Source organism: Podarcis melisellensis (assembly GCF_964234715.1).
Source record: "Podarcis melisellensis genome assembly, chromosome: 13".
Classification (NCBI taxonomy): Eukaryota; Metazoa; Chordata; class Lepidosauria; order Squamata; family Lacertidae; genus Podarcis; species Podarcis melisellensis.
The window spans coordinates 4,521,063-4,543,705 of NC_138545.1; the positions used below are offsets into that span (position 1 = coordinate 4,521,063).

The window sequence follows — 22,643 nt, forward strand, 5'->3', positions numbered from 1 at the left end:
GAGGTGGACAAAGTCTTGGAGCCTCAGCTTCAGGATCTGTCCTTCCAGTGAGCATTCAGGGCTGATTTCCTCAAGAATGGAGAGGTTTAATCTTCTTGCAGTCCATGGGACTCTCCAGAGTCTCCTCCAGCACCAGAATTCAAAAGCATCCATTCTTCAGCGATCAGCCTTCTTTATGGTCCAGCTCTCACCTCCATACATCACTCCTGGGAAAACCAGAGCTTTAACTATACGGACCTTTGTTGGCAAGGTAATGTCTCTGCTCGTTTTACTCGTGAACAATCCCCATTGAAACCAAATGGCACTCCCGCCCTCCCCGGGGAAACATGCAAGGCCTCTAAGAGCACAAACTAAAAACAGGCGATCTATCGATTTGGCAAAGGCGAACAGCCAGCCAATTCACCCAACGCCTTTTATCTCTTTCTCCCCCCCCCTTTTACTCAATTGGTATGGCCGCACCCCCACCAATTGCGGCGCCTCCCTGCTCGCTTTTCCCTTCTCCCAACCCCTTCGCTCTAGCCACGCCCCCTTCCGCCTCTCCTCCGCTCGGAGGGGGACGCAGGCCGCGGCGCCGCCCACTTCCGCGTCCTCGCCCTTGCCGTTCTGCTCCTGTAGCCCCGTGCAGGGGGGAGAGTCTATATAAGGCGGCGCCGGAGAGCCTGCTGGCTCAGTCGCGCTTTAGAGCGCGGAGGGAGAAGAAGGGAGGGAAGGGGATAGGCGGCCGGACGTGGTCGCGAGGGCGCGCGCGCGGGAGTGGGGCGGAGTTTGGGGGACGCGGCTGAGTCTGCCGGCACCTCCCCGACTCGCGGTCCGCGGGGCGGCGAGGGAGACCCAGTCCCTGAACCCCTCGGCGAGCTCGGTAGGCCTCGGTGGAAACCGGAGCGTGTGGGGGAGGGGCCGCGGCTGCTTCCTGGCTGAGGCGGAGGCGGCGCCGCGGCTGCGTCACGTGACACCCCAAAAGGCGGAGAGAGGCGGAAAAAAAAAAAGTGTGCAAAGATGCACGGGGGAGCGCCGTCCGGGGACAGCGCGTGCCCGCTGCGCACCATCAAGCGCGTGCAATTCGGCATCCTGAGCCCGGATGAGATGGTGGGTTCGCGCGCCGCTCTGTTTTAATCTCATTTTTTAAAAATGATTTAAAAGAAGGTGTGGTGGTGCGAAAAATAAGAGTGCCGGGTGGGTGGGTGGTGGGGTCTTTCAAAGAACTTTCTCCAGACTTCTCATCGCATTGGGATTTTGGAAGGGCAATTTTCCTGTGGGAGAAAGGGAGATGGGTTGCACCTTCCTGGGGGAGGGGGGAGCACAGTGTTCTCTCCCCCTACCCCCAAAAAATGCTGGTTTGCAAGAAGGCAGCCAGAAGCGTGCTCGCTCCTGCAAGACAAAATTTCCCCACCAGTTTGCAGATGTTAAAAGTGCCACAAAACTCTATTCTTTGGACACCCCCCGGGGTACGTAAGTGGGTTTCCTCCTCATTTTTTTCTTAATAATTGAATAATTCTGCTGCTGGGACTCTTATTACTAACTTGATTTTTATGCCACCTTTTAGCAAAAGATCCCGATTTGTTTTCAAAGGAATGGCAGCACAGTCCATGTTGGCATCTTTATGCTGAAGAATAGTACATGCATGCACACATTTGCTCCACTGACTCCAAAACTGCATTTTGATAGAACTTTGTGGTTTTTATTTGTTTCCATATCAAACACACAGCAAGAAAGTTTCGGTTGAGCTGGCCTTAGGCTCTCTCTCCTTCAAACTGGCTCACGGATCCTGCATTTTAAGTAGCATTTGTTGCTGGTCTCCCATTAAAATCTCAGAAAGCCCCTTCTGTGTGGGGAGAGAAAATCAATAAAATGGGTCTTGCTGTACGTAGTAGAGCTTTGCTGCCGTCTTTCATTTTTGCCTGTAATCTTGTTGATGTGGAGGGCTAGAGCAGGCTGTAAAGTTTGCGAAGCTGTTTTATCCCCGCAGTAAATTCTCTCCTGAATGGAAGGTGTCCTTCTGATAGTCTTCACTCACTTAAAAACGCTTTGTTTTCCTAGTAATCGTTTTTAGAGCACCATTAGGGAAGTGACATAACAATAATAAAACTCCCTTTGCGCTCCTGTTCCTTGTATCTCCCAACCTAGATATCATTTTTTTCTTCTTCTTCTAGAACTTCTGATGCTGTTTGGGTCCCCATTCTTGACGTCTGCCTTCCCCACACCCTGAAGACTTGGCTGATACTGATTCTGCTTTCATTTTTTTCTTCTAGAAACGGATGTCGGTGACAGAAGGGGGGATCAAATACCCTGAGACAACAGAAGGGGGCCGCCCCAAGCTGGGGGGCCTGATGGACCCTCGACAGGGTGTCATTGAAAGGACAGGACGGTGCCAGACCTGTGCAGGTGCGTTCTTAGGGCCATGCGCCAGGCGTTTCATACTACAACTCCCAGCAGCCCCAGCCACACGGTACCAGGCTGGGGGAGACTATCCTGGGGCCTCGCTAGGAAGACTGGTTCTTGGGAAGGGGGCTAGGGGGCCAGTCTCAGAATCCGGGAGTCGGAGGGGGTCATGATTTCCCCATCCTTCTGTTCTCTGGCAGGCAACATGACAGAATGCCCCGGCCATTTCGGACACATTGAGCTGGCCAAGCCTGTCTTCCACGTCGGCTTCTTGGGCAAGACGATGAAGGTTCTCCGCTGCGTCTGCTTTTTCTGCTCCAAGCTGCTGGTTGACTCTGTGAGTAATGGCTGAAGCTATTGGCTTTTCACTAAGTCCCCCGTGATATTCTCACAAGGAAGCTGGTGGAATGTGGGCTGGACGAGGGAACTGTAAAGTGGATTTGTAGCCTTTGGGTGACGGAACCCAAAGAGTACTCATTAATGGTCATTTCCTGGTCATTCTTGGGGGGTGGGGGAGTGGCAAGTGGGGTGCTGCAGGGTTCTGTCCCAGACCTGTTGTTGTTCATCATCAATATAAATGATGAAGGAATTGAGGGGATGCTCATCAGATTTGCAGATGACACTACACTAGTAGCTAACGTTGCAGAAGGCTGAATCAGATTGGAGAACTGCGCCCAAAGTAACAAAATGAATTTCAGCTGGAAACATTTCAGGTTATGCACTTAGGAAAAACTAGCTTCACACATATAGGATGGGGGGGGGACACCTGGCTTACTAGCGGTACATGTGAAAAGGATCCAGGGGTCTGATTGGACCGCAAACTAAACATGAGTCCACTGTGTGATGCAGCAGCAAAAAAAGCTAACGCTATTCCAGGCTGCATCAACAGAAGTCTAGTCCAAATGAAGGGAAGTAATAGTCCCACTCTATTCTGCTTTGGTCAGACCACACTGGGAATACTTTGTCCAGTTCTGGGCACCACAGCTTTCCTGGCTGTGCTCCCCTGTGGCTTTTCAAAGAAGAGAAATAATCTAATTTTCTGTCCACAATTTCCTGTCTTGTTGGCTCTTGGTTACCTGCCACAGGTGACCAGGTGAGTGCCTGTTGACAAGCCTGTATGTTGACCAATATATTTTTCTTCTAACTCTACATTCTGCTCTTAGCGATACCTGCCTGTGAGTCAAAGCCTTGTGTGGCTTCTTTGTGGGCAATCATCCATTTTTGTTTTTAATCTCACCTTTCAGTGTATAATTCTTAAGCTGCCTCACAGCACCAACCTACAATTCAAAAAGCAATTCCATCAGCTACCGAAATCTTAAGGGTTACTTGAAATAATCAGTTTTAGTAGCCAACGAGAACCAGAACTAGGGGGGAATAAAAACATTTTTTACTTAGTTCTGAAAAATGAGCCATTATGGCACAAAGTGAATAGGTGCCACCCCCAAGAAGGCCCTGTTTGTGTCAGCCCTCTGCTCCCCTTTGTTCAGCTTGAGTTCAAAGGTCTTGTTTCCCCCGATTCTGACTCCAAACACTTTGGGTGTACGAACCCCCACACTGAACTGCTCAGGAAACCAGAATAATATGGGTTCATCCTAAGAGAACAGAATACTGGTATCTGTGGAGTGTTCTTGTCATTGCAGCAAGAAAGGCCCATAGCATCCCTTCCCAGCCTGCCCATGTCCCCTCCGATGTGAGGCCTACTTCCCAAGAGCTATAGTGAATAGTGGGATATTCTCACATTTGCTGGTAGTCGTGGATAATGGGAGTTATAGTCCAATTTACAATTTCACTAGGTATAAAATGACTTTTTCTGTTGCCCCGTAGTATTGAGGATGTTGGGGGTGGGGTGGTCAAATCTGGCACAGTTAATCACACCCTTTATTATTTGGGGGGAATGCCCCGTTCTTCTTTTCGCCGCAGAACAACCCGAAGATCAAAGACATCCTGGCCAAATCCAAAGGGCAACCGAAGAAGCGTTTGACCCACGTCTACGACCTTTGCAAAGGCAAGAACATCTGCGAAGGTGGGGAGGAGATGGACAACAAGTTTGGAGTGGAGCAGGCCGAAGGCGACGAGGACATCACGAAGGAAAAGGTCAGGACCGCAAATCGGTTGCGCAAGCCCAGTGGGGTTATAATAATAATAATAATAATAATAATAATTTATTACTTATACCCCGCCCATCTGGCTGGGCTTCCCCAGCCACTCTGGGCGGCTTCCAACAAAATATTAAAATACAGTAATACATCAAACATTAAGAGCTTCCCTAAACAGGGCTGCCTTCAGATGTCTTCTAAAAGTCTGGTAGTTGTTGTTCTCTTTGACATCTGGTGAGAAGGTGTTCCACAGGGAGGGCACCACCACCGAGAAGGCCCTCTGCCTGGTTCCCTATAACCTCACATCTCGCAGCGAGGGAACCGCCAGAAGGCCCTCGGTGCTGGACCTCAGTGTCCGGGTAAAACGATAGGGGTGGAGACGCTCCTTCAGATATCCTGGACCAAGGCCGTTTAGGGCTTTAAAAGTCAGCACCAACAGTTTGGTTGGTTGAGTTTGTAAGATGTTGCATCTTATCTTAACGCTCGCTGTTCTTCTCTGCCTTCTGGACCATTGTGGACGCTCTCCCAGATCATAGAATCCCAGAACTGTAGAGTCGGAAGGGACCACCTCCGACAGTTCCTTAAGAGTTTCAAATGTGCCACTAGGGCAGTGGGTCTCCTGCTGTTGTTCAACTACAGCTCCCAGCACCCCTGACCACTAGTCCTGCTAGCCAGGGATGATGGGAGTTCTGGTCCGACAACGGCAAGAGACCCAGTTTTGAGGAATACTGCCCTAGGCCCACGGCAGTTGGAGGGGACCCCTGTTCGACCTGACAGCCTTGCCGCGTTGCTGCCTCTTTATCCAGGGTCATGGCGGCTGCGGGCGCTACCAGCCGAGGATCCGGCGCTCGGGCCTGGAGCTCTACGCCGAGTGGAAGCACGTGAACGAGGACTCTCAGGAGAAGAAGATCCTGCTCAGCCCGGAGCGGGTGCACGAGATCTTCAAGCGCATCTCGGACGAGGAGTGCTTCATCCTGGGCATGGACCCCAAGTTCGCAAGGCCCGAGTGGATGATCTGCACGGTGCTCCCGGTCCCGCCACTGTCTGTCCGCCCCGCTGTCGTCATGCAGGGCTCTGCCAGGAATCAGGTATGGGCCAAGGGTGGACTTGTTCCAACTCAAAACTCACACCGCTAGAGGCAGAAATGCAACGTTTCCCAAACTTTGGGTCCTCAGCTCTTCCTCCCATCATCCCTGATGACTGGTCCCGCTAGCTAGGCATTAGGGGATATGTGGTCCAGCAATAGCTGGGGACCTAAGTTTGGGAAATCTGCAGTAATTCTTCCAAATACTGCTTGCCCGAAACCACAGGAGCGGGAGAGGGCTCCTGTGTTCGAATCCTGCATGCAGGTCTCTCACAGGCATCTGGCAATTGAAAGAACAGGATGCTGGACTAGATAGGCCATTGGCCTGATCCTGCAGGGTTCCTTTTTCGTATGTCATATGCAGCCATTCAAATGACAATTTGCCAGTGGCTTGCAACGAGAACGTATCAAAGGGCCAGCTTCCCTCTGCTTTCGTCTTTGCCAATTATTAGTTACTCTTTTTTTAAACGAAGTAGCTCTTAAGCAATGTGAAATGTTAGCAAACAAAAACAGCCAGATTTATTAAAACTGGGGGAAAGAAAAGAAAAAGACAATTCTATTGTTTAAAAAGCTGGATTAAAACATCCAACTCACTTATAAGAGACTGTATACGAAAGCCAAAGGTCTAGCACAAAGAAATGTTTTTGCCGGGCACCTGCAGATAACGTAATGATCACGCTGGGTGAGCCTCCCTGGGGGAGAGCGTTCAATAAGCAGGGCGCCACCACTGAAAAGGCCTGCTGTTGTGTGGCCACCTTCCAGAATTCCTGTGGAGGGAGCACACGATTGCAGGGTCCAGGTAGGCTGATTTTGTCTGCCCTGACAGGCTGCTTCCTTCCTCTCCCCACTCAGGACGACTTGACTCACAAGCTGGCCGACATTGTGAAGATCAACAACCAGCTGCGGAGGAACGAGCAGAATGGAGCAGCCGCCCACGTCATCGCCGAAGACGTCAAGCTGCTGCAGTTCCACGTGGCCACCATGGTGGACAACGAGCTGCCCGGGCTGCCCCGCGTAAGTGCTCAGGGGGCCTCTGTCTGTCCCTAGCAGGGTAGAAATCTGCAGCCGCCCTCTTTCGCAGAGGAGTCAGCGAGCCATAGGTAGGCTGCGACGCCTCCTCCCTCCACGGGAAAACCCCTCTAGGTGAGTGGAGGCAGTTAAGTTTCTCTTGGAGGAGGTCTCCCCAAGTCTGTTGGTCTGGAGTGATATTTGCCTTCATTCTGGTTACAAGAGACTTTCTGCCCCCACCCCTTCCGTGGTTTGGACCAAAATGGGCAGTGGGAACCCCAAAGTCGTCTTAATTTGGTGGTTGTTACTGATTCACATTTATAAGAAGCAAATAGTCTCTGTTAGAGCAGCCGTCACCTGATTGGCTGCCCTCCTAGCACTCCGGACTACAACTCCCATCAGCCCCGACGACACAGTTGTGCTGAGTGTGGCTGATGGGAGTTCTTGTCCAAAGCAGCTGGAGGGCAGCCCGGTTGATGATCGTTGACGTGGAATATATGTAGCGCATAAGCCAGGGATGGCCCATGCAGACTACAGCTCTCATCAGCCCCTGTCGGCATGGAGTTGCAGCTCAGCAGCGCTGTAACTCTCCAAAGGTTTGTCTTCACCCCTGGAGGCAGAACCCTTCCATTGTCTCCTGTGACACAAAGACACATAGAGTGGGCTTGGAGAGATATTGATACACACACGCAAAATCACATTTCTATTGGACAGGATAGCAGAGTTTCACTCGGCTCTTAATCCATCGGATTGTCCTGCCTTGAATTAGATTAGAAAGTCGACCAGTTTCCCTTACTTAGGCGTCTTTAAGAGCGCTTGCCCGATAATAAATGTTGGAAATGTAAAGAAAATGAAGCTACATTCTTTCACCTTTGGTGGACGTGCCCAAGGATCAAGGCTTTCTGGGAAATGATCTATAATGAAATGAAAAAGGTATTTAAATATACCTTTCTGAAGAAACCAGAGGCCTTTCTTCTGGGCATTGTCGGCCAATTGGTGTCAAAGAAGGATAGAAGTATTCTTGCTACAACAGCAGCAAGAATACTTATTGCAAAGTATTGGAAGACACAAGATCTACCCACTTTGGAAGAATGGCAGACGAAGGTGATGGACTATATGTGATTGGCAGAAATGACTGGCAGAATCCGAGACCAGGGAGAAGAGTCGGTGGAAGAAGATTGGAAGAAATTTAAAGACTATCTACAGAAATATTGTAAAATTAATGAATGTTAGAATGATGTTGGATAGAAATTAAGTGGTCTCCAGCTGTAATGCTTTAAGAGAATATGAAAAAAGGTTTTGAAACAGGTAAATATCTAATGGTAAGGATTTGCTGAACCAACAAGTTGAAGTGGAATACAAAAAAGGGAGGTATGGGGAGGTCCGGGAAATAAGCTAAAGGAAAATTAGCAATGGAAAATTTGTGTGTTTTTAACTATTTTTATTTTGTATTTTTGTTTTTTTTTTTTTTCTTTTTCATTTTTATTGTAATACTATAAAAAATCTTAATAAATATTCTATTAAAAAAAAAAGTGCTTCCCAGTCGGCGGAGGGCGAATGTCCAGAATGGGACGCTCCTCCTTGCTCCATAGGCAAAAGCAAGCCATTCTTTGCACTTTCGTGTTCCCCACCAGCATTTGCAAGAGAGTAATGCTTTGCTTCCTCCAACCTCTTGATTTCCAGGCCATGCAGAAATCGGGGAGGCCTCTGAAGTCCCTGAAGCAGAGGCTGAAGGGGAAAGAGGGGCGCGTGCGAGGGAACCTGATGGGCAAGCGAGTGGACTTCTCGGCCCGGACGGTCATCACCCCGGACCCCAACCTCTCCATCGACCAGGTGGGCGTGCCCCGCTCCATCGCGGCCAACATGACCTTCGCCGAGATAGTGACGCCCTTCAACATCGACAGGTGAGTCCCCTTTCCCCACCCCGCGTCTGGTGTGCTCAGGTGCCTTGCGCCCCGAATGCTGGCTAACCCCTCTCCGCCTCCGCTAGGCTGCAGGAGCTGGTGCGCAGAGGGAACAGCCAGTACCCCGGAGCCAAGTACATTATCCGGGACAACGGCGACAGGATTGACCTCCGCTTCCACCCAAAGCCCAGCGACCTCCACCTGCAGATAGGGTACAAGGTCAGTTCCGCTGGGGGCGGGACAGGACACAAAGTTGGGTAGGAGAATCACAGCCCCTTCCCACCCTGGAGTAAGCACACAGTGGTGCTGTACCAAAGGAGCATTTGGGGAGCCCTCTTCCTTGTTCCAGGACGCGGGTGGCGCTGTGGGTTAAACCACAGAGCCTAGGACTTGCCGAGAAAGACGTTTGGCAGCAGCTTGGCTTGGAGTTGCCGGAAGGAGGTGTACAAGGCCTCATCCAACCGCCTTAGGGACTCCGCTTTGGATTTGTGTAGGGTTTGCTTTACGTGGGTGATGCTGTGGTCTAAACCACAGCCTAGGGCTTGCCGATCGGAAGGTCGGTGGTTCAAATCCCCACAACGGGGTGAGCTCCCGTTGCTCGGTCCCAGCCCCTGCCAACCTAGCAGTTCAAAAGCACGTCAAAGTGCAAGTAGATAAATAGGTACCGCTCCGGCGGGAAGGTAAACGGCGTTTCCGTGCGCTGCTCTGGTTTGCCAGAAGCGGCTTAGTCCTGCTGGCCACATGACCCGGAAGCTGTACGCCGGCTCCCTCGGCCAGTAAAGCGAGATGAGCGCCGCAACCCCAGAGTCGTCCACGACTGGACCTAATGGTCAGGGGTCCTTTTACCTTGCTTGTTCCGCCAGCAGAACCCTAGAATTCCTTGATTCATCCACTAGCATTAAAAGGAAGGCCTTGTGTGAGCTTCAGGTCTTGTAGCCTCTTCCATTCCAGTAGACTCCGGTGGCCTTTTTTGTAAGTGACCATGCCAAGCGTTCCTTTAAAGTTGGGCAAATTTGAGCAAATGGGACAGCTGGGAAATGCCAGAGGAAGAGGAAGAGAGAGACCAAAGGTTTGGTGGGGGGCGTATCGCTCTTTGCAAACCTTCCCACGTGGGGCAGGCCGGGTAAGATAATGCTCCCCCCTAGGGAGGCTCATCTGGTGACTTAATTAACATTAAGCGCCTGGCAAAAACATCCCTTTTCAACCAGACCTTTGGCTGATTAACATCCGATGCCCTTTTAAATGAGAGGGGGGGTTACTGGTTTTTGTTACCTTTTGGTCATTATGAACGTTGTGTTTTTATTTTGTTAGTTTGTTTGTACCCCACCCATCTGGCTGGGTCTCCCCAGCCACTCTGGGCGGCTTCCAACAAAAATAAAAAATACGTTAAAATGTCACACACTTAAAAGCTTCCCTGAACAGGGCTGCCTCCAGATGTCTTCTAAATGTCAGGTAGTTGTTTATCTCTTTGACATCTGATATTGTATTTTTATGTTTTGCAAACCACCCTGCGGTCTACGCATAGTAGCCAACTCCCAGGAGCTGATATTCCTTTGGCCCCTTCTCTAATAAAATATTAGACCCCCCCCCCCAAAAAGCTGATATAGGGCTTGCCATTCAAATGGTGCTGTGATCAGTTATGCAGGGCGGGGCTTCCCTGGGCCCTCCCAATATTATATTCAGGTTTGCACTCCTGGATCTACTTATTAAAGGCGGAATGCAAATTATTACTGTTCTTGTTGGTTGTTGTTGTTATTTTATTAATAAGCATTGGTTGGATACTATGAGAACAGACTGCTCAGCTGGGGTGGTACTTGGCCTGATCCAGAATCCCGGCTTTCCTTAACATTATTACGTAGTAAGCTAGAAATCATTGCAGCAAGCAGAGCGGGCATTCAGGTGTCTCGCACTCGGGACTCTGCACAGGCCACCCCTGTCACTGACCTTCCGTCTCACACTTCTTGGGTCTTTTTGCCTTGCTGGGATGCTGCCCTTGAGCTCTGATAATGCCTCTTTCTTGCCTGGAGAGAGGATAAAGAGGGATGAGTGAGTGAGCATAGAAACTAGCATAGCCTAAAAGAGATAAATACTTAAATTTGTTGCCTTGCCAGCTTTTCTCTGGCCCTGCCTGCCCCGGCATGCGGCCCCTGGGAGTTTCCCCTAAAGGAATATGGCCCTCAGTCTGAAAAAATATCTTCCCTTCGCTCCATTATATAATAAATATGCAGGCTTCTTGAAGCTGGGTTGTGTCCTATTTCACTGGTGCGTCAACGTGCATCTGTGCAAACGATAAAAGTTTTCAGAATTGGTGCTGATGCGGATTCAGTACTTGAATAAGTTTGGCTGCGGAAAATTCCACGTGCATTTTGCAGTCTTCCTTCCCCGGCTCCCTCCAGTCTTCCTGCCCATCCTTCGAGGCAGCAAACCAACAGCTCTCCTGCTTGATCTCCCCTTCCAGGTGGAACGGCACATGTGCGACGGCGACATCGTCATTTTCAATCGACAGCCGACCCTGCACAAGATGTCCATGATGGGGCACAGAGTGCGAATCCTGCCGTGGTCCACCTTTCGCCTCAATCTCAGGTGAGGAAGAAGGCGCTGTTCTCTGTGTGCGTTTGACTGAGAGTGTGGGTAAGGGGCAGGCTTGAAAAAGAGGGGAAGAGGTTCGGCTTACTTTTTGGAAAGAGATATTATTATTATTATTATTATTATTATTATTATTATTATTATTATTATTATTGTTTTATTATTATTATTATTTATACCCCGCCCATCTGGCTGGGTCCCCCCAGCCACTCTGGGCAGCTTCCAACAAAACGCTAAAATACAATAACCTATTAAACATTAAAAGTTTCCCTAAACAGGGCTGCCTTCAGATGTCTTCTAAAAGTTTGGTAGTTATTTTTCTCTTTGACATCTGGTGGGAGAGCGTTCCACAGGGCGGGCGCCACCACCGAGAAGGCCCTCTGCCTGGTTCCCTGTAACTTGGCTTCTCGCAGTGAGGGAACCGCCAGGAGGCCCTCGGTGCTGGACCTCAGTGTCTGGGCAGAACGATGGAGATGGAGGTGCTCTTTCAGGTATACTGGACCGAGGCTGTTTAGGGCTTTCATGGTCAGCACCAACACTTTGAATTGTGCTCAGAAATGTATTGGGAGCCAGTGTAGGTCTTTCAAGACCTGTGTTATATGGTCTCAGCGGCTTCAACCAGTCACCAGTCCAGCTGCCGCATTCTGGATTAGTTGCAGTTTCCAGATCACCTTCAAAGGTAGCCCCACGTAGAGTGCATTGCAGTGCTCCAAGCAGGAGATAACCCGAGCATGCACCACTCTGGCGAGACAGTCTGCAGGCAGATAGGGTCTCAGCCTGCGTACCAGATGGAGCTGATAAACAGCTGCCCTGAACACAGAACTGACCTGTGCCTCCACGAACAGCTGTGAGTCCAGAATGACTCCCAGGCTGCGCACCTGGTCCTTCAGGGACACAGTTGCCCCATTCAGGACCAGGGAGTCCCCCACACCTGCCCACCTCCTGTCCCCCCAAAACAGTACTTCTGTCTTGTCAGGATTCAACCTCAATTCCCAGCATCGCTGTCAACTTTCCCCTTGTGAGGAATCCTATTTGGAACAAGGGAATTTCCCTTTAAAAAGGGGAAACGTTGACAGCTATGATTCCAAGGCCGCCTGACCCAGCTGCTCCCCATCCCTGGTTTTTCCTCTCTCCAAACTCAGGCAGGCATCTTACAGTTTCCTTCCTGGCACTCGGCCTGAGCGCTGCCCTCCGTTGTTCTCAATCTCTCTCTCTCTCTTCCTCTCCACCAGTGTGACCACCCCATACAATGCCGACTTTGACGGCGATGAGATGAACCTGCACCTTCCCCAGTCCCTGGAGACGCGGGCTGAGATCCAAGAGCTGGCTATGGTGCCCCGTATGATTGTCACGCCTCAGTCCAACAGGCCCGTCATGGGCATCGTGCAGGACACCCTCACGGCCGTCCGCAAGTTCACCAAGAGAGACGTCTTCCTAGAGAGGGTGAGGGCAGGTTCTGCAGAGACAGCCTTATTTATGCATGGCTTCAGAGCCAATCCTGCACCAGACCACCTTCACCTCCAGCAACAGGCCTTCAGAAGCATTGCTGCCTCTTTCATTTTTAATATAATTTTTATTAGTTTTTTAACATACCATTTTCAACATTAATTAAACATACTTTTACATCTTACTCATTTTTTTTGACTTCCATCAGTCCTGTCTGAAAATTTTCCTATCTAATCTCTCAGTATGCATTTCTTATTTTCCCTGTTACATTTCAAACTCATAACCAGTATCTCTTATCTTTTTCTACTTTGTAACACTTTGTATATTTCTCCTTACAAAACTTCTAGCGTAATTTGTTGGTTACAGTTGCTCTTCAAATAATTCATACACCTCTTCCAATCTTCTGTAAATCTCTGGTCCCGCAGGTTTCGAATCCTTCCTGTCATTTTGTCCATTTCTGCATAGTCCATTCATTTCATCTGCCGTTCTTCTTTTGTCGGAACTTCTTCTTGCTTCCATTTCTGGGCTAACAATACTCTTGCCGCTGTTGTAGAAGCATTGGTGCCTCTGATGGTGGAGAGCAGTCTTCAATAACCCTCTGTGAATTTGTCTAATCCTATTTTAAAGGCATCCAAGTTGGCCATCACTGCCCCACTGTGGCAGGGAGTTCCATAGTTTGACTTTGCACTGTGTAAAGCAGGGGGTTTTTTTTACCTGTCCTGAATCTTCCGGCGGGTTTTAGTGTCGGAACCAGAACCATACCATGTTTTATCAGATTTTTCTGCACAAAAAGGGGCAATTTCGCTCTCCCCTTTTCCTGTACTTGTAGTGAGTCCTGCTTTAGTAAGGCTTGATGGTTTGAGGGAGGGAGACGTCGGGTTCTAAGCATGAAATGTTCCCTTTTCATGGGGAAAGCCCGGGCAATAACCGCTTACCTTTTCCTGATCTCCCCTTCAGGGCGAGGTGATGAACCTGTTGATGTTTCTTTCCACCTGGGACGGCAAAGTGCCCCAGCCGGCCATCCTCAAGCCTCGTCCGCTGTGGACTGGGAAGCAGATCTTCTCCCTCATCATCCCAGGACACATTAACTGCATCCGTACGCACAGCACCCACCCGGACGATGAGGACAGCGGGCCCTACAAGCACATCTCTCCTGGAGACACCAAGGTACTGTTGGTGGGCAGCTTCTCTGGGGGAGAAGGGAGAAGGCAGACTTCACCAGTGTGGTGTAGTGGTTAAGAGCAGTGGACTCGTAATCTGGTAATCCACCTGCAGCTGCTGGGTGACCTTGGGCCAGTCACACTTCTCTGAAGTCTCTCAGCCCCACTCACCTCACAGAGTGCTTGTTGTGGGGGAGGAAGGGAAAGGAGAATGTTAGCCGCTTTGAGACTCCTTCGGGTAGTGATAAAGCGGGATATCAAATCCAAAACTCTTCTTCTTCCTCTTCTTCTTCACCAGCCTGGCCTGTTGCGTTCCAAAGGCCAAGGAAGGATCGGACCCTGATTAATACACATGAGGCTTGGCCAGCAAGACTCTGGGAGGAAGTGCGAATAATAATTTGTTACTCCCTGACCCAGGTCCCTTTTATTAACAAAAGAACTCTTAACACAGTGCTTGTAAGAGCCAATCAGTTGTCCTCTGAGCATTAAAGAAAACAAACCCCCCGTAGGACAAAGTTAGATAAGAGAAATCCTTTCAACTACAAAGACTACTTTGAGCATGCATACATGTTTTTTAGGGTAAATAAAACAGGAATTGAGGAGGAATGCATTTAGCAAATCCCGGAGTTCATAAACAGGCAGTAAACAGGAAAGGAAGGATGGCAAGGAAAGCTAGTATTTTCCATCTTGTGAACGCTCTTGCTGGCCCTTAAGATCTACCTAAAGATTAACAAAATCTACATCAAAGTTACCTCCTAGCTTTATGGCCTAGGATATGCTGCCTTCAGATGTCTTCTAAATGTCAGGTAGTTGTTTATCTTTTTGACATCTGATGGGAGGGCATTCCACAGGGTGGGTGCCACCACCCAGAAGGCCCTCTGCCTGGTTCCCTGTAACCTCACTTCTCGCAATGAGGGAACCGCCAGAAGGCCCTCGGCGCTGGACCTCAGCGTCCGGGCAGAATGATGGGGGTGGAGACCTAAAACCTCCCCACCTGATCCTCAATTGCCCTCTTGCACTAGCTGGGACTAACAGAGACAAGAAGGGAGGAGGCGAGGGATGGAAGGTTTGCAGAGCAACACACTGAGCGAAGCAGAAGATCCCACTCTTGCTGCAAGTCAAAAATCACACGGCTCAAAGGGTTCCAGGCTTGTGGGTGGAGATGCAAGGCTGCAGCACACACACACACACACACACACACACACACACACACACACCGGTCTCTACAGCTGGGCTTACCTAGTTTCCTGCCTGCAGCCAGATTTGCTAGCCGTCCCCACCAGCCTCACGCTCTTCTGTCGCTCTCCTTTCCCCTCTCTTCCTCAGGTCATCGTGGAGAACGGGGAGCTGATCATGGGCATCCTCTGCAAGAAGTCGCTGGGCACCTCTGCCGGCTCCCTGGTCCACATCTCCTACCTGGAGATGGGCCACGATGTCACCCGCCTCTTTTACAGCAACATCCAGACGGTTATCAACAACTGGCTGCTGATTGAAGGTGAGATTGATGGTGAAACTTGGTCTGTTTTGGTGGGGCGTATTCCCCCACCATGGTTTCTTCTTCCTCCAAAGGAGTCTGGCAGTTGCAGCGTTGGGGTTCTGATTTAACTCATTACAGTGGTACCTGGGGTTACAGACGCTTCAGGTTACAGACTCCGCTAACCCAGAAATAGTGCTTCAGGTTAAGAACTTTGCTTCAGGATGAGAACAGAAATTGTGCTCCGGCGGCAGCAGGAGACCCCATTAGCTAAAGTGGTGCTTCAGATTAAGAACAGTTTCAGGTTAAGAACGGACCTCCAGAACGAATTAAGTACTTAACCCGAGGTACCACTGTACTTGTTCGACTAGACCCACCTTGGGCCTCCTCAGTTAGGCACGAACTTCTTCCCTGCATTGCCATTACAGCGGTACCTTGGTTTGCAAACAGTCTGGTTTGCATACGTTTTGGATTACAAACACATCAAACCCGGAAGTGCATGTTTCCCGGTTTGCAAACCTTTTTGGGATTACAATCAATTTTTTTGGATTGCAACCAAATACTTTTTGGAGGTCCATTGGCAAAAGTGCGCCCTGGGTTACAACCTGTTTTGGCTTACAAACAGATCTCCGGAATGGATAATGGTTGTAAACCAAGGTACCACTGTATTTATTTTGTTGCATTTCCAAAGTCACACACAAGGACTGTGCTCCGGCTCCAGTGCCAGAGGCTAAAATGCAGTATTTCTCAAACTTGGGTCTCCAATTGATTTTGGACTACAATTCCCATCATCCCTGACTGCTGCTCCTGCTAGCTAGGGATGATGGGAGTTGTATTCCAAGAGCAGATGAAGGCCCGAGTTTGGGAAGCCCCGATTTATTGCCCATATAACCTCTCTGCTTCTCTGAGGGGCCTACTTGGTACTCCTCCCTCATTTAATCCCCACAGGTAGGTTAGGCTGTGAGTCGCCCTGTGAGCTTCATGGCCGGGCAGGGATTTGAACCCTCGTCTCCCAGGCTGCAGCCCGACGCTAACCACTAGGCCACGCCGGCTTTCTTGTTCTCCCTTTCTGGTGTTGAGCCTCTTCGCCCCCTCTTTGGCAGGCCACACCATTGGGATCGGAGACTCCATTGCTGATGCCAAGACCTACCAAGACATTCAGAACACCATCAAGAAGGCCAAGCAGGATGTCATAGAGGTAAGGAAGGGAGCAGAACTCTGCACCCAAAGCGACGCGCGCATGGCGAGGGGGCTAGGCGCTCTTGGGGAAAGAGGGCAGAGTGGGTGGGGGCTCATCATTATTCCGCCATAGCAGTTAAGGACCTGAGCTCAAGGCCACGGCGTGCTTCCTTCTGAATCCGCCAGCAGTGCTTCAGGCTGGTTGCCCTTGGCCTGTAGATCGGGAGCCGGGGGGGAATCGACACCAGAGGTTCCCAAACTGTGGTCCGCAGGTTTCATTGCAGCGCATGTGTTAGAAAGCAAGGTGGTTAAAAGCCGCACAGCACCTAGCAGAGCACACACACACAGTAGATAGAAAAACTGCCAGGTGGTTCACAAGACCATTGGCAATTTTCAAGGGGTACGTCGGGGTGGAGTTAGGGGGGATACTGTCTGTTTAGGGAAGTTTTTAATGTTTGGTGCATTACTGTATTTTAATATTTTGTTGGAAGCCACCCAGAATGGCTGGGGAGGCCCAGCCAGATGAGAGGGGTATAAATAATAAATTGTTGTTGTTATTATTTATTATTCCTTATAGAGATGGTTTTCACAGAGCTCTGTGGGATCCAGCAGAGATGGGTTTGTTTATTCATTGTATCTATAGCCCACCTTTCCTCAAAGGACCTCAGGGTGGCTTGCCTCGCCCTCCTCTCTCCCTCGCAACAACCCTCTGAGGTAGGTTAGGTTGAGAGAGGCAGTGACAGGCCCAAGGCCCACCCTGCGAGCTTCGCACCCGAGTGGAGATTTGAACCCTGGACTGACACTCTAAACGCTACACCACACTGGCGAGGGAAGGGAGGGTTGCGTTTGGGTAGGATGGAGAGGAAAGGGGAGAGCAATCCCATAGGCTTGGGTGGGCTTGCCTTGTCCTGGGGGAAGGCGCCTGTTCTGAGACTCTTCCCCCCCCCCCTTTTTTTCTCACCTGACTCCAGGTGATCGAGAAGGCCCACAACAATGAACTGGAGCCCACCCCTGGCAACACGCTGAGGCAGACCTTTGAGAACCAGGTCAACAGGATCCTGAATGATGCCCGAGACAAGACCGGCTCGTCCGCCCAGAAGTCCCTCTCTGAGTACAACAACTTCAAGTCCATGGTGGTGTCGGGAGCCAAAGGCTCCAAGATTAACATCTCGCAGGTAGGCCTCACCCTCCAGGAACATGGTGGGTGGGTGGACGGATGGACCCCAGACATGGCAGCCGGCCTTCCTGTTCCGCCGGACGCCAGGCACTTTGGGTGACTGCCCTGCCTCTCCGCCCTTCTCCCCACAGGTCATTGCTGTGGTGGGGCAGCAGAACGTGGAAGGGAAGCGCATCCCCTTTGGCTTCAAGCATCGGACGCTGCCCCACTTCATCAAGGACGACTACGGCCCCGAGAGCAGGGGCTTCGTGGAGAATTCCTACCTGGCCGGTCTCACCCCGACGGAGTTCTTCTTCCATGCCATGGGGGGCCGAGAGGGGCTGATCGACACGGCTGTCAAAACAGCTGAAACAGGTGGGTTTGGAGGGAGGGGCGGGGGGGGGAGAAGAGAGAGGGCTACATGGCTCCAGTTGGTGGTTTAGTGCTGTTCTTTCAGCAACCGGGATTCATCCTCCCATCCTGCGTGGGAAAATCAGGTTCAATCCAGGAATTCAGAAAACCTTACCCCTAAATCCAGGCCAGTGTTTCCTTGGTGGTTTAGACGGGGCACCAGCACCCAGGGGGTAAAAGCAACCCTGTTAGGTAGGACACCACTCTTCTTTTGCTTGTCCAGTGTGAGCCAGGAGATCTCAGGCTGTGCTCCAGATGCCCCCCAAACCCCCCAAGGTAAAAGGTAAAGGGACCCCTGACCATTAGGTCTGGTCACGGACGACTCTGGGGTTGTGGTGCTCATCTCGCTTTACCGGCCGAGGGAGCCAGTGTACAGTTTCCGGGTCATGTGGCCAGCATGACTAAGCCGCTTCTGGCGAACCAGAGCAGCGCACGGAAATGCTGTTTAACTTCCTGCCAGAGTGGTACCTATTTATCTACTTGCACTTTGACCTGCTTTCGAACTGCTAGGTTGGCAGGAGCAGAGACCAAGCAACGGGAGCTCACCCCGTCGTGGTGATTCGAACCGCCGACCTTCTGATCAGCAAGTCCTAGACTCTGTGGTTTAACCCACAGCGCCACCTGCGTCCCAAGGAGCAAGAGTTAAATTGCCTCTCTCTGCTTCTGGGGCGTCAAGGCAGACAAACTGTACAGTCACAGATGTGACCAAAAATGTGTCCGAGACACTGGTTTAGAACCAAGGCTTTAACCCACATCAGAATTCTAGAGGTGGGAGGGACCCCTAGGGTCATCTAGTCCAAACACCCCCCTGCAATGCAATTATTCTCCCCACGGCCATCCCTGGGTGTGCTCCAACCACGAACCTTCTGGTTAACAGCGAAATGCACTGACCTGTTTCACCACAGGAGGCCCCCAAACATGCAGACCCAAAATGAAGAAGTAGATGGATTAATGATTGGGTAGAATGAAAGCCATTTAGGAAAGGAAAATACTGTTAGCAAAATGGGACCCCTTGGGAACTCGAGAAGCGGGACCCAAGAACCCTTACCATTGCCAATGATTACACTGCCCCATGAAGATGCAGCACGGGTGCCAGTTAGTGAGATAAAGACTAGAGGTCATCACACACAGAGCAATCTCGGTAACTTAAAACACTTTTGCTTGGTAACTGGCCTCAACCGGGAGATGTCCAGGCATTCGTTTTCCAGAGATGGGACTCTCTGGCTCTTGGACAGATATTGTAGCCCAGGTGTGGTCCATGAGAGCACTGGCAAAAAACAGCTCCCCTCTTCACCCAGAAGTCAGAAGGACTTGTGTGGACTTGAATGTGGTGGTCTTGTAAAAGCATATTGGGAAATAATCCATAATGAATTGGAAAAAAAAATGTTTAAAAGTACATTTCCAAAAGAAACCCCGAGTCCTTTTTCTTGGGGATAATTCAGACAGCAATTCCCAGCTGTCAAAAAAGGTTATTTATGTACGCCACTACTGCGGCCTGTGTTTTGTCAGCCCCAAAATGGAAAGCGAGCGAGGTCCCAACCAAAGAAGAATGGCAACTTAAGCTGACGGAATGTGCGCAGCTTGCACACTTAACGTATAGAATAGGAGAACAAGGTGAACAAATGTTTAGAGGAGGTTGGAAAACATTTATTGAATACATGGGAAATTGTCAAAACAAAAAAAATTCCTTCCAGTAGCACCTTAAAGACCAACTAAGTTAGTTCTTGGTATGAGCTTTCGTGTGCATGCACACTTCTTCAGAAATTCTTGGGAAATTGTGTACACTTGAAAACGTGGGCAGCATTAAGATAAATTCAACAGTGTAAACAAGTTTTGATGAATGCAGTAATGGAACACTGAATGGTATAGTTTTTGCAGGGATTTTATGGTATGCAAAATGAGCCATGGAAAGAGAAGGGAAGTCGTCAATATTCTAAGGATGTTTAAATGAGTCTTTTGAATTGTAAAACAGAAAATTTAATAAAAAAGATGATAGATAGATAGATAGATAGATAGATAGATAGATAGATAGATATGGAGGATCTGTGGGGCGCACCGGGGTTCTTGCTAATCTCCTCCTCTGCCCCACGGCCAGGTTACATCCAGCGGCGGCTGATCAAGTCCATGGAGTCCGTGATGGTGAAGTACGACGCCACGGTCCGCAATTCCATCAACCAGGTGGTGCAGCTGCGCTACGGCGAGGACGGGCTGGCGGGGGAGAGTGTGGAATTCCAGAACCTGGCCACGCTCAAGCCTTCCAACAAGGCCTTTGAGAAGAAGTGAGTCTTGCCTCGGGGGTTTCCTTCTGCGTGCATGGATGAGTCCTCCCCCCGCCACCCCCAAACTTTTATTCCATTGCTCCCACGTTGCACAGGATTTGCGCTCTCTCCCCCCTGTTTATGGGCCTGGGGAATCCTGATGTGCGCTGGGCAACGCGGGAGCTCAGCGCAAACAGCTTCTATGTCAGTAGAGTCGCCTGTAAAGGAGAAGAACTGAGGTTGGGGAAGGCCAAGCTATAGGATGCCTCTCGAAATTCTGTCTTTTCTTACTGCGGTCTCAGATGGGCTGCAACAGCCAGACACATGCAAGGAATTACCGTATTTTTTGCTCTATAAGACTCACTTTTTCCCTCCTAAAAAGTAAGGGGAAATGTGTGTGCGTCTTACGGAGCGAATGCAGGCTGCGCAGCTATCCCAGAAGCCAGAACAGCAAGAGGGATTGCTGCTTTCACTGTGCAGCGATCCCTCTTGCTGTTCTGGCTTCTGAGATTCAGAATATTTTTTTTTCTTGTTTTCCTCCTCCAAAAACTAGGTGCGTCTTGTGGTCTGGTGCATCTTATAGAGCGAAAAATACGGTATTTTCAGCTGGCAAAACAAACACACCGCCCCTCTATTGCAGCAGGAGCCCCTGTTCCCAGTAGCAGACCGTGGCTTTGCTTTGTTGCTCGGTCCAGGCTTTGGGTGTCCTGGAAATATCCAGAGCATCGCAGCGGTCCTCTTGAAGGTCTCTTCTCCTCCATCTTCCCCCCTCCCCAGGTTCAAATTCGACTACACCAATGAGCGGGCTCTGCGGCGCACCCTGCAGGAGGAGATGGTGAAGGACATTCTCAGCAACGCCCACATCCAGAATGAGCTGGAGAGGGAGTTCGAGAAGATGAAGGCCGATCGGGAGGTGCTGAGGGTCATCTTCCCTACGGGAGACAGCAAGGTGAGGCTAGTCCGGCCTTGTCTTGACCCCCAGGTGGCCGGCTGGGCAGGAAGAGACCCTTGGTAACTCCTAGTGCAGATGGTGTTTCTGGTCTGGTTCAGCAGGGTGGTTTTTTATGCCCCCACCCCCCAAAAAACCCCAACCCCGCATGTGTGGACATTCCTTCTCCGCTTCCTGGATGCGCTAGTTCCGCGGTTCTCAAAGGGTGTGGTCTTTCACCTTGGCGTGGCAGGAAGATTCAAGGGCAATCAGTGGCGTAGCGTGGGGGATGCAGGTGGGGCCGGGCGCAACATTTGGGGGCGCGCGCTCGCACTTGCAGCTCTCTGCCCCTACCTGGCTCACTCACTCACTCTCTCACTGCAGTGCTGGCTGTGCGAATCCGATCCGAGCAGCCAGGTCGCCGACCACTGTGGAGGGGGTGGGTGCCAGGCGTGCGGTGCGGAGAGAGAGCGAGGGACTATCTGGGGGAGGGACAGTGCAGCGGCGGCCCAGCACAGCGCTGAGCGCGGGAGAGAACCACACCAGACCAACCCAGGCAGCAGCAAGAAGAAGCTGGCAGCGGCGGCAGGTTAGGGGTTAGGGGGCGCAAATTACTTGCCTTGCCCCGGGTGCTGACAACGCACGCTACGCCACTGAGCGCAATCAAAGCAGCATTTGAACATTTCAGTGTCATGTAGCATAGCATCAAGATAATTTCATTTATTTGCATAATACAGATAGATACCTTTTCAAAATAAGAGCTAGAGCGTCAAGGGATAGCGAGGACCACCTTAGTTGTGTTTTCCAATATATTTCTTACCAGTAAAAAAAAAACTAGGTGTGGCACGAGCAAATCTTGATTTTGAAAGCAAGAAAAATGTTGGAGCAGTAATTTTAAGTTGCTTCAAGCTGTTTTTAATAATTGTCTTTCAATGCTGCGATTTAATGGCTGTGACCTACCCCAGGAGCTTAGGGTGAAGGCATGTAATAAGTTGTAATATGCAAAGATGCAGGGATTACTGGACCGAATTAGGGTTTTCTAACTCATGCCTCTCTCCTCGCCCCCCAAACCACCCTCTTTACATAAATCCATAGCAAAATTAATCAACCCATTTTGTTGTTCTGCTTCGCCTTGCCTTGGACTATTTATTACTCAGTTTTTTTAAAAAAAAAAGGAATATAAAATTTATTTTTAAAAAAACATTTAGGGTATGGTGTACAGCAATCACACATAGAAAACCATACAACGAAAACCGTAGAGAAAAATAAAATTGGAGATCAAGTTACATATTGGCAGTGCAGTCGTACCTTGGAAGTCAAACAGAATCTGTTCCAGAGGTCCATTCAACTTCCAAAACATTTGGAAACCAAAGCGTGGCTTCTGATTGGCTGCAGGAGCTTCCTGCAGCCAATCGGAAACTGCTGAAGCCCCACTGGACGTTCAGATTCCAAAAGAACATTCAAAAACTGAAACACTTCTGGTTTTTGATCGTTCGGGAGCTGGAACGTTCGTCTCCCAAGGCGTTCGGGAGCTGAGGTACAACTGTACGATATTTCCATTGTTACCTGTTTGT

The 22,643-nt window shown here is 50.1% G+C and overlaps 1 protein-coding gene across 1 annotated transcript in view; it reads left to right on the plus strand.

Annotated features, from left to right (window-relative positions):
• Positions 1–752: 752 nt before the first annotated feature.
• Positions 753–22,643, plus strand: part of POLR2A (RNA polymerase II subunit A) — a 32,963-nt gene continuing 11,072 nt past the window's right edge. The window contains exons 1-17 of the mRNA XM_081886666.1: positions 753–1,086; positions 2,250–2,382; positions 2,580–2,716; positions 4,300–4,473; positions 5,282–5,563; positions 6,412–6,573; positions 8,251–8,471; positions 8,558–8,690; positions 10,930–11,054; positions 12,290–12,500; positions 13,461–13,670; positions 14,990–15,158; positions 16,241–16,335; positions 17,288–17,491; positions 17,625–17,847; positions 19,979–20,162; positions 20,919–21,090. Of these exons, the coding sequence (XP_081742792.1) occupies positions 997–1,086; positions 2,250–2,382; positions 2,580–2,716; positions 4,300–4,473; positions 5,282–5,563; positions 6,412–6,573; positions 8,251–8,471; positions 8,558–8,690; positions 10,930–11,054; positions 12,290–12,500; positions 13,461–13,670; positions 14,990–15,158; positions 16,241–16,335; positions 17,288–17,491; positions 17,625–17,847; positions 19,979–20,162; positions 20,919–21,090 (2,925 nt within the window). The 5' untranslated portion in view covers positions 753–996. The remainder of the gene's footprint in view (positions 1,087–2,249; positions 2,383–2,579; positions 2,717–4,299; positions 4,474–5,281; positions 5,564–6,411; positions 6,574–8,250; positions 8,472–8,557; positions 8,691–10,929; positions 11,055–12,289; positions 12,501–13,460; positions 13,671–14,989; positions 15,159–16,240; positions 16,336–17,287; positions 17,492–17,624; positions 17,848–19,978; positions 20,163–20,918; positions 21,091–22,643) is intronic.